Source organism: Alexandromys fortis, unplaced genomic scaffold (genome assembly GCF_014885135.2).
Source record: "Alexandromys fortis isolate MF-2015 unplaced genomic scaffold, M_Fortis_MF-2015_v1.1 scaffold_89, whole genome shotgun sequence".
Taxonomy (NCBI): domain Eukaryota; kingdom Metazoa; phylum Chordata; class Mammalia; order Rodentia; family Cricetidae; genus Alexandromys; species Alexandromys fortis.
In genome coordinates this window covers 4,573,026-4,587,659 of record NW_026067973.1, presented here as the reverse complement: position 1 = coordinate 4,587,659, position 14,634 = coordinate 4,573,026, and the positions used below count along the sequence as shown (strand labels likewise).

Sequence of the window (14,634 nt, the reverse complement as noted above, 5' to 3'; positions counted from 1 at the left end):
ATTCGCCAGGCAGGGGAGCCTGAACTGTTTAAGAGTAGAGAAACAGAGCTGAGCGTAGACAAGCAAGTGAGCATGCATGGTTCATTTCTCCCCGCTCTGCTCTTGACCGTAGACGTGACCTGCTGCTTCCAGCTCCTGCCTCTGTGACTTCCCACCATGAAGGATTATAACCTGAAATTTTAAGATGAAGTAAACCATTTTCCCTTTTCATATGCTTTTTGTCTGAGTATTTTATCATAGTAGCAAAAAGTAAAGTAGAACACATGGTCATTAGATTAGAAGGCAAAAGTTCTAGCTGGGGTTTGAGGTACAAGCCTATAATCCCATGTGCACTGGACACTGAGGCCCTAGGAGGATTGTAATTAGTTCAAAGCTTGCTTGGGTTGCAGAGGGAGTTCAGGGCAAACTGAGACCTAGAGAGAGCCCTGTGTCATGATGAAAAAGACCACGGAGGGACACAGAGCATGGTGAGCCTGCTTCAGGTTTTTAGTCCCAAGAACCAGCAAAGCAAATAAAAAGAGGGTAAAATCACCAGCATCAGGGAGCTGCCATGCAGGGCTGCCTCAAGGATCTTCAGGACCTCATTGGCCTTGTCTGAATATTGGCTCAGAGGATACATCGGATTAACTAATGGGTAAAACATCATCCAAGGTCCAGTTCTACACTACCCCTCTGGGTTCTCCCAGTTAACAGGTTCTGATTCCCTGCACTGGTCTCTTTCCCAGAACTCACAGGTCAGGTAACGTCAGCTTCGTGTTAGCAGAGTTGGGGAGTATACCCCTTGGGCTGTTAGAACTAAGAGTTTGTCTCAACTGTTCTTGCTCCTGGGGAGGTCCCCTCTTTGTCATGTGTCCCTACACAGAACATGAGAAGATAGGAGGCGGGGCAGTGCTGGGCCTTGGTTCATCATGCCTCAACCCCCCACTCCAGAAGCCAGAGAGTCTAGCCTTTTTCTCTTAGTGATGCCGTGAGCCCTTCTCCTCCTCTTGCCTTCTTGGTCCTTGGCTGAGTGGATGGTAGTGGACTCCTTCTATAGAAATCAGGCCTGCAGGGTTCCTTTAAGGTTAGGGCCAGCTGTCTCTGGAGACTGAGGTTGGGGAAGGCAGGGGGAGTCACTCCTTGCTGTCTTTCATGTTCTTGTGCTGTCCCTTTTGCGCTGGGTTGATGAAAGCCTAGCCCCGTGGGTGTGAGGTTGTTCCGAAGCTCAACACTGATTATTCGAGGAAATTGCCATGGGCCTTCCTTGTATGAACGTCAGGAGCCATGAGCTAGGGTCTGGTTCTGGAATGGAGGCTGCCGACATGGCTGTTGCACACAGATTATTCCTAGGACAGGCAGAGGAGTGCCCTGGAGTGCTTTGTACCTCCTTTACTTAAAGGGGTTTCTTTAGTCTTGAGCATTTACTTTAGAACGGGGCGTAGGAAGCAAAGGCTAGCTAGAAATAGCATCTACCACAGAGTCCTAACCGGAGTCTTCATGACAGTGACATGACAGTCATGCCACGTGACCAGTGACAACCTGGTCTTCTTGAGTTTCAGATTCAGTGAGCACAGACATGTCCCAGTGACAACCTGGTCTTCTTGAGTTTCAGATTCAGTGAGCACAGACATGTCCCAGTGAACCTGGTCTTCTTGAGTTTCCTATTACAGTGAGCACACACATGTCCCAGTGACAACCTGGCCACAGTGGCTTTGTCAGTGAGAGTGGCATGGAGAGATAATGGATGAGAAAACAACAACAAAAAACAAGAGTCCTTCCATCGTGTTGTTTAAAGATTCAGATTTGCTTAGATCTAATTTCTCATAATGATTTGGCTTCCTGGAGAAGGTAGGTAGAAATGGTCAGGAATGGATGTTTTTATCTTCTGGGACATAAGCGAACACCTGTTCCCTATACGGTGATGTTACCTGTTAGATCAGGCATTTGCCTGAGACGGGTCACCATAAAGAGTAAGTAGGGACCTGAAGCATATCCTCTACTCAGGATATGTACCGCGGGTTGATCGACTCTAGAACCGGGTTACTATCAAAATGGTGTCCATCAGTGTGGCTTCCTCTTGGAGAATAGTGCGTGGGAACTCCATCATCATTGGAGGCAGCGTTAAAGGAAAATGAGAACTTCGGCCTTATGAAAAGACAGGGCAGGATCGGGGAGGCATGTTGAACATGGAGAGGAGAAAGGCCTGTAGATTGACATTTTGGTCTAAATCTCTGCAGAGAGTGGTGACCATGGGTAAAGGGGGGGGGGGACAGTGACCTCATTCAGAGTTGTCATCTTGCTTTAGCTGGGAGTCTGTTGCCACAGGGGCTCTTCTGAAGACTGTGGCAGAATCTGCTGGTTGCTGGGTCTGTAGAACGCTCTTGCTTCTTCTCTGCCGCTTGAGTTTTCTCAGAAGTGGGAGAAGGCTCGGCTTCAGACCGTCTTCCTTGCTGTGTAAACAATCATTTTTAAGATTTTGTTTTAAATGAACAAGCTCCTTGTATAGGGCTCCCCTGAAGTCCCAGGCAGTCCTGTGAGGTTGCCCATCTTTCTCTTTTGAACTTTGTGTGCCTGGCCTTGCTCTCCCTGCCAATGAAGCCTGACCCTTGTCCTCTGCTACATGTGGACTCACATGGGTGCCATGCTGGTCTCTGGGAACCTGTGTGGGGCACTGAGTTAGTAGGTCAGTTTCAGGGCAGTGTGCTTCCCCTGGGAATTGGGCAAGACACAGCACCAGTCTCACCAAAGACTTGAAAAGTCAGAGTGGCTGAAATGGTTCTGAGGAGAGGCTTCTGGTGGACTTCTAGAAGTTTCTTTCACACAAAGAAAGGAAAAATATGGGTCCTGTGGATTTGAAGGTTTTAAAATGAAAAGATTGCTGGGTTGAGTCTGCTGTATCATATAGTCTGATGGCCTGGGTGTCCCAGTATATCACAATACATGGTGACAAGCAGATCATGGCCCAGGAAAATAATAATAGTGTCCCTTATAAGAACTCTTTGGAGGCCAGGTCAAAAGGATATGGATAAAGACTTTTGAGTAATAAAAGCTTATCTCTACCTAAAATTTTAGTTAATAAGCTGTATAATTTTACAAATTAGAAAGAATTTGATTGGTGGGCGTGGTGGCGCACACCGATGATCCCAGCACTTGAGAGGCAGAGGCCGGCAGATCTTTGAGAATTCAAGACCAACCTGATCTACACATCAAGTTACAGGCTTATCAGGGCTACAGAGTGAGACGCTGCCTCAAGAAAATAAAATAAACTTCAAGCTGTTATGACAACATGACTTGTTAAGTGTCTTTAAGCCAGCCTGGGCTAGGTCAGGATAAGAGTGTGGATCTTGCATTTGTGTGCTAGGTATTCCTACTTATACCCTGTTATACTTAGGCAGGAAACATCACCTTTTACATGGAGCCAGTCTGGTTGGCAACTACAAGAAAACCCACTTTCAGCAATTGCTGAGCAAATCTCCTCATATCCAGGGAAAAGGCAATGCTGTTACTTAGGAGTGTTCACTGGGGTGAGAGATTTGATCTGGAACCCTTGAGGGAGGATCGAAGGAAGGCTGGTGAAGAGTATCCCCCAGATCTGAAGACTGAGCATTCCACGGTCCTTTGGGAAAACAAAGCCACATGGGATGTGTCCTCCCATGCTCCTAGGCATGGGTACCCATGGAAGTTAACAAAACACAACAGTGAAAAATCAGCTGAACCCAATTCATAGCCAAATTTCAGGAAAGTACCGGGGAATCTACCCTTGAAGAGACTTAGTGCTGTGTAGGTACCTCCTAGATATCATGTCTATGCAAGCGACAGGAGTGTGCCACTGCACTCGCTCCCCACACCACGTGTGTGTGTGTGTGTGTGTGTGTGTGTGTGTGTGTGCACGTGTGTGTGTGTGTGTGTGTGTGTGTGTATGATTCCTGGGTACCTACTTAAAAGCATACTTTGCCCCAAACACTATTAGGACATGCCCCAGTACCCTGACATTGTGAAATATAATCAGAGTAAAGAATGTTCAGTTAAAATGTTCTGTCCTCTTTCTCAATTTGGATAGATCAGCCACAGCCAAGAGTGAGATAACACGTGGGGGATGGGTGGGGCGCCCAGCAGTGTTGTGGGAGACCGTGTGTGTTTATGTGTTTGTGCTTGGGAAATCATTTGTCTTTGGCAAGGGGGAAGAGGAAGGCAGCAAACAGAACAATGTGATTGAGAAAGAGTTCTGCAAAGAGAACTGTCTGTGATCCCTATCAGAAGGCTGCACGCATGGTGTCGGGTGTTGTGTTGTCCTCTTGCTACGGTTGGCCCATTGTCTGGCACGCTACAGAGACTCTGCTGGGGTGCACTGAGTGATTTTAGCACCGGTGTGGGGGTCTGCAAGTAGGTATCAGTGTGTGCCTGGCCGCCATTGTGATATGGGCACTGCTAGTCTGAGCACGTACCACCCAGTTTTCTCAAGCATGGGCAGTGCCAGCTCCAAAGCCCACTGTGGTCTGAGCACACGACCATTCTGGACTAGCAATGGTCCAGGCTCTCAAAGAACTCAAGTCCTTACACCTGCCCCACTGCCCTCACATCCTGTCTCTGGCTGCCACTCTCTGCCCTGATCCTTAGTGACAGGAAAGACACAGATACTAGGGTAGCTGTACCTGGATCCTGGATCCAGCCATGACCATTGGCGCTTGAGAACAGGAGTGTGGTAGAGAGGGGCAGTCAGCATATGGGGCCAGCTCACATAGTACTCGGATCCCTCCCCACTGCTCCGCTCTCTGTTTTCTGGCCCACTGGGTTCCTTGTAGCTGACCAACCCCATTGCAAAGGGTCTGGAAAGAAACACCGCAGCAGGGAGTTAGGCTAAGAGGTAGCATTGTCTCGGAACCTGTAACCAGTTATTGCCAGGGTCATAACATGCCACTTCATAGAATCCTAATGGTGGGGAGTGAGATGGCATGCATGGAAGACCCTTGATAGGCTAAAGAACCTCATTCTAGATTGAAAGTATTCGGTGTCGCTAAATTCTTCTGTCTGTTGGGTGTGGGAGGTAGGTCATGGCTATTCAAAGGATGTCTGGATACTGAAAGAGAAGCATCCTTAGGCTTCTTGGGAAAGTTCCTGAACATTGGGAATGGGAAGAAAAATAAGACACTGTTGCAGCCTTCTGAGTCTAGCAGGTGGCAAGAGCTTGCTTGAATCAGGCCCAATTTAGTGTCTGTGTGTCTCTGTGTCTTTGTGGGGGGAGGGGTTGAGTTAGTGCTGCCTTGAGGTAACAAAGGCTAGGAGGGCTCCATCCATGATTGACGGTTAGCCCTCTGAACTCACATCTGATTTCTGAGTCGGAGTACCTGTGTTTAAAGTGATAAGAAGTACCCTGCACTTCTAGGAACAAGATTAGGAATGGCTACAAGAGTCCATGGACACTGGGGGCACAGGGAGACTATCCCACAATCAGGGTGAGATGAGACTCTTCTCTCCTCCTCACTGTGATCTCTTCCTGTTCCCACGGCTGGGAATGGCTGTGCAAGCCTGCAGATGTGTGTGGTGGTGGTGGGGAGCTGCCTTCTGTCCAGCTGGAGCAGCGGCGACCTGTCTTCTCCTCTCTTCTACAGGAAACTGCACAGCGGGATGAAGACGTACGGGTGTGAGCTCTGCGGAAAACGGTTCCTGGATAGTTTGCGACTGAGAATGCATTTACTGGCTCATTCAGGTAGGCAGGGCCTTCTTCCCTGGCCCCATGTTGGTACAGACAACTACCTCCTGTCCATTACCCCTCTCAGCTCGGAGCTGGCCATGGTCTGATTGTCTTCACTGCCAGCCAGGGCTTCGGTCCACCTTGTCCCTTGGATCTTCCTTCCAGTTTCACGGAACAGAAAAGCCACCCTGAGAATGTGCCCAATCAAAGAAACCCATCCTCGTGCTCTCCCCTGGGGTTCCCAGGCCATCACTGGTACCCATGCCCTGTGCGATCTACCTTCCAAAGCAGACTGCAGTTTCATTAGCAGAAACAGTTGTGGAATTAGGTTCTTGCTGTCTAATGAATCTGACTATTGGGCTCACATTATACAAGAGCCTTTAATTAAATAGATATAGAAAGGTTGGAACTCAAAGCTACTTATAGCGTGCTGTCTTTTGCAAGTTAATTTTATCCAATTCTAGTGCGGTTGACTATGTGGCTGCTCGTAATTTCGTTCATGTTTGGGCAAAACTGTTCTGCCCCACGAGGTGTGTGAAAAGGGGAGAAGCCCTTGACACCCTGCGTGCCTGGTGGGGTGGGTACAGGGAAGGCGCCTGCAGATCTGACGCTGCAACCTTTGAGCTGAGGGCACAGCCTGCCTGTTACTGTAAAGGCTGGAACTGCCCTGCCAGTTCTCCTCTTCCTAGCAGCTTTGCCTTTAAACCTTGCACTCATATTTTCGGGGAGAAAAGAAGGCTGTCTGCTTTGGTCTTGCTCCCCTTATGTGGGTGCCTACCAGTAGCTGCCTCTGCTTTGGCCATATTGCCTCAGCAATATGTCCTCCCAGAGTTTTAACACGTGATCCATCCCTTCCCGTGACAAGACACTAGCTACGTGACTTTGGCCAAATTCATCCTCTCTCTCTCTCTCTCTCTCTCTCTCTCTCTCTCTCTCTCTCTCTCTCTCTCTCGTGCTTCCCCCACATAGAAGTGATTTTTTTTTTCTGTTTTGAGAATTAGGTGACATAATACTAAATGTCTCCACAGAAAGTTCCCTGGCTCGCAGCTGGCGATTCACAGATATCATGGTCCCTACCTAGACCTCTTTCCTTCTTCCTTATCTGGAAGCTGTCACCCCAGGGCATGCCTCATCACCTCACCCCAGATGCTGCCTGCCTGGTGGGCTGTCTGCGTACTATTCCTCCCCCAATTTGTTGGGTGGATGATGGTGTAAGTTCTCATTGGCAGCTTTGTAGTACCCCACAGAAACTTTGCTGCGTAGCCCACGTGATTCTACTTACTCATTGCTTATCAGATGCTTTGTTCTGTTCACCCCTTTCTGTCTGCGTAACAGAGAACTTCTCCCGTCTTTCCAGGTTTTTCCAGACCCCTTTCAAAATGAGACCACCGTTGACCACTCCTGACTTGTAGTCAGAAGTAATCATGCCTTCCTCTGGTGCCCGTGTTTCTGTATCTGATGCTGTCCTTGAGCACAATCTTCCCCGTGTTATATTTCTGGGCTTGCGTTATCCCCCCATCTTGAAAGGCAGGAAGATGCAGCCTAAGAAACTCGGTCACCTGCCTCCTGATGAGGTGACTTGGCCTTTCTGAGTCTCCTCACCCTTGTCCATAAAGCAGGAATGTTGAACTCGGAGACCTTGTAGGCTCACACAGCCTCTTTCCCACTATGCCCATGTGTGGCAGGCGCCTGGTAGGTACAACCTCTTCATTCTCCTTACCAGACAGCAAAGTGGTATGGCACAGGATTGGGCCTGTGTTATGTGTAGAACATTGCCTGCCATCAGCAACTACTTATTGAATGAAGGAATATAGCTTGGGCATCTGATGAACCACTCAAGAGGACTCTAAGGTCCTGGCTGGTCTCGCCAACAGCAGAAATCCTTTCATGGCTGAGGGGCTTGATGGAATGGGGACACACTTAACCTCCTGGCCCTCATCCAGGCAGTGGGCACAGGCGTGACTTGGCTACCATCTCTGCTGTAAAAGTCATGTCTGCAGTTGGTGGGTGTGGCTGAGGCATGCCGAGAGCTGCTGAGCTCTTATTGTTAGGTGGGTTTGGTGCCCCCAGTTGTGACAAGATAGTGGCTTTGCATCACTTCACTGTAAGCCGGTGGGTGGGCGGGTCCCTGGGGGGAGTCCCTGGGGGGAGTCACTTTCGTCCTATCAGAGGTACCACGTCAGGGTCCCATAGACTTATTTGTATGCTTCCTAAGCTTCAAGAAGTGGGCTGTGCTTCCTTACTTTCCCAATTCAGTGCTGATGTATTGGCCACTGAAGCCTGGCTGTATTACATGTCTGGCCCCTCTGAAATCCACTTGCCAATGCCCTTGTGAAGGAGGACTTGGCGATGAGTCACCATTTTGTTTGAATTCACCCTCGCATACAGCTAGCCTGCAGAGTCTGAGACTCCCAGTCTTTCCCTTTTTGTCCTGCACAGGGGTGTCTTGACATTCACGTAGCCCCAAAGGGCAGCGAGGCTAGACCACTTCTCCCTTTGCTCCCTGCAGAGACCTGAGCTTGCTGCAGGTTAGGGCTTGGCTGAGGGGTTCCCAGACTTGTAGCAACCCCTACACCAGCTAAGAGAACCCTATTGCTCTAGAGGAGATTTGTTTTATGCTGGGCTTGGTGATCTATACCTATAATCTCAGCACCTGGGAAGTAGAGGGAAGGGGCTCAGGAACTCAAGGCCTGCTACAGCTACATAGCAAATTCAAGGCCAGCCTGGGCTACATGCTACCCTGTCTTAAAAAAACAAAAGACAAGTTTTTGTCTGTCTGTCTGTCTGTCTATTTTTCTATCTATCTATCTATCTATCTATCTATCTATCTATCTATCTATCTATCTATCTATCTTGATACACACACAATGGCTGGCCTGGAACATGCTATAGATAGCGCATATTTTTTGCTTCTCTGGTTTGAAGACTCTGTGTTAGGGGAGGTGACAGTGAGGCCAGCCTAAGGATCTATAGTGCAGACACATTTTTTTTTAGAGGGTAAAGGATTGGAATTGGGAAGATCAGTAGTTGCCCAGGGCTTGGGGAACCTGTTTTTGTCTTTTTTTTCTTTTTTAAAGAACATGCTGTGAAGAAAAGAACTCCAGCCTGGGTCCTGGTTGCTCCCTCAGCGTTGCCCTTGCCAGGCTTATCCCGGCTGTCTCTTCTGCTCCACCGAGCTGCACGCCTCTCCCTTCCTCCCTTGCTTGCTGGTGCTGGCCGCCCCACCCCCTCTTGGCTAGCACAGCCTGTGTTTGTTATTGTAGTCCTGGCGCTGAGCCAGGGCTGGCTGGGAGCCAGGCTTGTGGGTACAGTATGTACAGTGAGTGCTCTGCCAAGTTTGTCATCATACGCGATTATTTTTTTTTCTAATCTGGAAGGGGTGGGGTGAAAACAAGGGTTTGTGCGATGCCGGAGGAGAGGGTGCACTGAATTCCATGTTGTTTCTGTAAGGAAGGCACTCCAGGCACGCTCACCTTACCCCTTCTGCGCTTTTCCTTTAGCCGTCCTCTCCCCTTCACTTCCCTATCAGATGAAGTCAGCCTGTAGGAGACCGACAAGGCAAGCTCTTATTTGCAGTGACTGGAATACTAAATTTACACTCTTAAATCAGTTTTCATTGTGTTGAAATTGACAATTTGTTTAATTAGAAGTTTGCCCTGTAGGAGGCCCTTCTGAGAGCCTGCTATTTCTCCCCTCCCCTTCTTACTTTCTCTTTTTTAGTTGTGTTGTGTTTTCCTTTTTTTTTTAGACCCTAAATGGTGGTAGTAATGTTTGGTTTAATTGAAGTTTCTATTCCGATTTGAATGCGTTAACTACCCAAATGTTTATGAGATATACCTGATAATAACAATAAGTTTAAATTAACCACCAACAACATAACTCGTTAACTAATGAGTGATCTGGCCGAGTTCTGGATTTTAGAGATGGTTTTCGGGATCAGAAAGGCTTGAGGATTAGGGGTGTGGCTCATTGAGGGAAGAGCAATAACTTTATTCAAGTTTCTGCCAAATTTGGGGTCGGGTTGGGGCAGGGAGCGGAATACCCTTCAGCCCATCACCCATGTCCAGAGATGACCCTGAGGTCTCGTTTATTGCCTCGTTCCCGTGGAGATCAGGCCCGGAAGCATTTATGGGTCCCCAACTCTTTGCCTTTCCTTTTTCTAAAGAGATGATTTCCAGTTGGGATGTGGGGCTAGACAGACCACAGACCATAGGCTGTGGCTCAGTGGGTTCTGAACTTGCCACACCCTGGCATGACATACTGCAGGCTTAGAAGCACACTGCAACTCCTTGCCCTATTTTGGACAAGGCTGTTTACTGGGAGGGGTCCGAGTGTCTAGATGGTCAGGTCCCATTCTGAGGGTATCATTCACTTTTGGAACGAGTGCGTGTTTAATAAGCACTAATTACGAGTGAGGTCGAGCGCCTTTGACAGTGATGGATGTCAGCGCACGCTTCCCCTCCAGGAACTTGGTCTAGTAGGAGACATCAGGTCGGTTATAAACCAGTGGTGAAAGAATAGTACTGAGTGTCAAGAAGGACGTATAGGAGAGGTTCAGAAGATGTGGACCCCAAATGGAAGCAAGAACAGTGCTCTGGAGGGATCACGGGAGGCCTGACTGTGGGGAGAACAGTGTTGCTTGGAGAGGAGTATGTGGGTAGAGTGTAGGTGGTGGGGACAGAGGAAGGCGTGCAGGGCCTAGCACGGGGATGAGGCAAGACTGTGGAAGGCATGCAGGGGCAAAATGATTTGTAACTCCCAAGCCCTGGAGAGCCACTAACATACAGAGAAGGGAGCAACCTTGTTTTCCCTCAAGGGACTGTTGAGCTTTGGCTATCAGTTGTGTTTTCCCTCAAGGGACTGTTGAGCTTTGGCTATCAGTTGGCCCCCTCGATAGTCAAGACAGGTAGTCCATGTTGGACATGGCTGCAGTGTGGAATCCCAGGCTTCCTACCCTAGGGTAAGCTGTCAGGGTGGGAATGCCTCACACACGCCTTCCCTGCTTGCACTGGTGCTTAGGAGATGTCAGCCATGCTGATTGAGCACCCACCACTGTGACTAGGCTTGTGTCCATACTGAGCCAGGGCAGAAGAGTGAAGGCCTAGGGTGATGGGTTTTACAATTCCAACAAGAGCATGGGGTAGCCCTGGTACAATATCTGAGACCTGAGTTATCCATGGAGCAGGTGGGAGTGACAGGGAAGTTGGGACCAGAAGCAAGATTGGTTTTCTTTGGCTCCTGTGATCAAGGGAAAAAAAAAATACAAGTTGGCAAAGATCACTGAATTGACCTGGTTTCTTCCCTCTCTCCCTCCCCCCTCCCTCCTTCTAACACTTAGCTTTTGACTTCAGGGTTCTTAAAGACAGAGGAGGAGGAAAAACAGGGCAGCTAGCAAGTCCCTGTGACTGCTAAGTGAGGGGTGCCCAAAGAGATCTTCAGAAAGGCTCCCTTAGAGTTCAAAGATGGCTTCTCAGGACCGTGGCTTGGAGTTGGCCAGGCACAGGGGAGTCTGTAGCCAGTCCTTTACCCTGTCTCCTCTCCAAAGGACACCAACTTTCCTTTCTGCCACCAGGGTAAAACTGGAGACTCCTGGAAATACCCCCTCTGGTGCGGGGTGGGGGGTGCTCTTTACTGGGAGACCCAGATCTTGAGAGGTGCCCACCCACTGAGCATTCCTGTTGGCAGTGGGGCTCCGAGGTCCACACACTGGGGTGGCACAGAGGAAAGAGCTGGAAAAGCACTTCCTCCCGTCTCTCTCTTGAACACCCTTTCCGCTCTTCCTCTCCCTCCTCTGAATTTGGCCGGCTTCCTGAACTTTTTCCCAGAGTGGTGTCGTCACTGGCCTGCCGGCAGGTCTGGATGTTCTGCCAGCATTCCAGAGAGTTTATGATCGCTTGCAGATGCGTCTCCAAGAACACACTGTACCCAAAGCAGAAATTAATGCAGGCTTGACTGCAGTCCAAGCCCCTACACGGGAGAGAGGAGAAAGAAAACAAAAACTGTTTAATGCTGTTTATAAATTATACAGGGGCTGATGAAAAATACATTTCTTTCCTGCCCCCTTCCACTCTCCCCCCTCCCCCGTAGCCCCCTCCCCTCTCCCGCCCCTTCTCCGTTTCTGCCTCAAGAGCCTCAGCTGAGAGCGGGAGAATATGGTTTTGCTTTTTAGCTCCTGTTTTGGCTGGGATCCAAAACCCTGCCGCTGACTCCTAGCCAGAGTGTTCTTCCCCTTCACCTGATGAAATACACTGATTTTTCCAGCCCACACAAGCTGGTTTTGTTTTAGTTGTTTGGGTGGGTGGGTTTTCACCCCCCCGGGGGGGGGGTTGTTTACACTGAGTGTCATATGCTAGGGCGCCATGCTAGTCCTAGGAAGATGAGTCCCCCACATCGGTCCACCTTAATATCACTGAGCATGTGTATACTTTGAGGTCCCAAAGCCTGCAAGGCTTCACCTAAGGCTAACTGGACTGAGAAAGTTGGGGAAATTCTTTGCAGGTCTTTGTATTAAACTGCAGTATCCACCGCTTCTCTTCCAGCCCTTCACCCATAACCTGTGTGAAGATGGGGTTCACAGCCCCCTAGTACACACATATATGGTACTGTAGCAGGACTGGGGAACTCATTCTGTCTATCCTTCTGGATCCCACCCAGCTTCTCCCCACACCCCACCAGCCCCCCTTTCCCAATTTATTCTATAAATTCGTTTCTACATTATGTCTATCCATTTACATGGCTTTTGTGTTTTTTAATACTGCTAATGTTTATCATTTGCCCAACAGGCTCGACAGATTTTGCTTCCTGTAGAGCACTGAGGCTTTAGAGCCCCCTCGTTGCTAAGTAGCAGTCTCTCTGTACTGTAATGGGCTGATTTTGTATTCCGTTCAGCGCTGTATCTTATTTTTGTATGCAAGACAAAGTGTTTTGATGGAGGACGATTGCGGCAGTGTCTGGAGGCTGTTTGGAGTTTTATGGGCTGTACAGTACACTGTGTGCTCTCCGAACAGAACGCAGGCTGTTGAATTTTGGATTGGATTTGTCATTTTTCCCCGCTCGGAGAGGAGCCTGTCAGATAGAACATGACTTTAAGGGTGGAAGAAAGAAAGTGGGGATTATGTAATATCCCTTTCCTCTCTCCCTCTTTCTGTCTCTCACTCTCGCTCTCTCTCGGTGATCTTTCCATCCCCAAATAGGGTGGTACACCTCCTTTCCCACCGCAGCATGAGTTTGCTCAGCTAGCTAGTGACGTTCCTCTTAGGAATGAATGGTGCCCTGGAGGAGAGGACAAGACATCTGTCTGTCTGCTGCTCGCTGGAGTCTTCTCTCCTTCGCTCCTTCCATCCTGCCTGGGTTTTGGACATCTTTCCAAGCCCCTGATTTTTGGCTGACGAGGAGTAGGATGGGACTGCAGGGCAGGACCCGAAAGCAATGGCGTTTTGTTATTCTCAGAGTCTTTACACCTTCACTGGACTTCCTAGATCCGCCTCTTGACAGAAATGTGTTCCTGGGTGGGCTCCCATGGCTGTCTTTCCCTCTAGCCCCTGTTCCCGAGTCCTCGAGCCAAGTGGGGCCTGTGTGGTGTGGCGTCCAAGCCTGCACCTGCAGATGGTGTCCTGCCCTGTCCATCACGCTGCTGCTCTTCCTCTCAGCACTCCCTCTGCAGGGGCAGGTGTTTATTCTGCAGCTCTTCCCTCCTGTGCTTCCACTTCCCCCCAGTCTCCTCCAGGCTCACTTCATCTCTTTGTCAGCGTCCCCATGTCTGTGTCAGCGGCAGCCATCGCTTGACACTGCTGTGTGTTTTCTGTCTTCTTTCCTGTCTCTTCATCTGTCTTTGTCGCTGTCTTCCTTAGCCTGTCTTCTCTCATCTGTCTGTTGGTCTGTCCGTCTCTTTTGTCACCACCCTCAGCGTTCCTTAGCTTAGAGGTCGGGCAGCCGTCAGAATGGGAACTTAGATCACTCTGGCCCAGAGGCCTAGTGAGGACGTGACTAGAGAAAGGTCGAAGCACTTGGACCTTACACGTGCTGGTTTCTTACCTTCAGGGGACCAGAGTGGGGACCAGAGTTTTACATACTGTTTTTAGGTGGATTTGGTAGATAAAAGAACAGGGTTAGGTTTTGCAAAGCCTTTATTGGACACTGCTCCTCACACCCCATGCTCACACAGGTGTGTACTGAATACCTACCAGAGCATGGAAGCCTCCAGACAATCCTTGCCAGTCATTCTCCTATACCTATGATCTGGAAAAATGCTTGGCACACAGAAAGCTTGGATCAGTATTTTTGAATCAACGGATATCCTGTAACTAAAGTGAGGTAGCTCAGTGGGTAAAGGTGCCTGCCGCACTAGCCTGGTGTCCTGAGCTTAGTCCCTGGAACCTGTGTAAAGGTAGAAGAAGACCTATTTCACAGGGCTGTCCTCTGACGTACCCACGCGCGCGCGCACACACATAACACACCCCTACCGCCACCACCAGCAGTAATAATACATACATAAATTACAATCTTTGTACTACTAGGGGAGATCTGGGGTTGGTGGGATCTGAAGCTTACATGGATCATGAATTTGGGTGCTTCCTTTAGGACAGGATTCTGAATATTCAGAGTTTAGGATCTACTGGGAAAGGGACGGGTGCTGGAGAGAGAGAGAGAGAGAAAAGCTGCAACACCAGTCTGTTTTGCTAGGCAGACCTCTGTAGATCCAGCATGAGGAGCAGCTGATTGAACCCTCGACTCCCATGCAATAGCTCAGCTGGTAGCAGATAGTGGTATCTAAGAACCTACAGGGCGTGGGGTAACTGTACCTGATGAAACCAGGTTTCTAGTCCTCAGGGCTTGGACCAAGTCTTCCTCTTGTTTTTTTTTTTGTTGTTTGTTTGTTTTTGTTTGTTTGTTTTTTGTTTTTGTTTTTGTAAACCATCTCTAGTCACAGGAGCCCATACACTTCTTAGGATTTCATGCTCCGT

The 14,634-nt window shown here is 49.1% G+C and overlaps 1 protein-coding gene across 2 annotated transcripts in view; it reads left to right on the top strand.

The window, feature by feature from the left end:
• Positions 1-14,634, top strand: part of Zbtb16 (zinc finger and BTB domain containing 16) — a 181,529-nt gene that overhangs the window by 85,482 nt on the left and 81,413 nt on the right. For both annotated transcript variants that reach the window (XM_050156210.1, XM_050156212.1), the window contains exon 3: positions 5,589-5,686. In XM_050156210.1, coding sequence (XP_050012167.1) covers positions 5,589-5,686 — 98 coding nt within the window. The remainder of the gene's footprint in view (positions 1-5,588; positions 5,687-14,634) is intronic.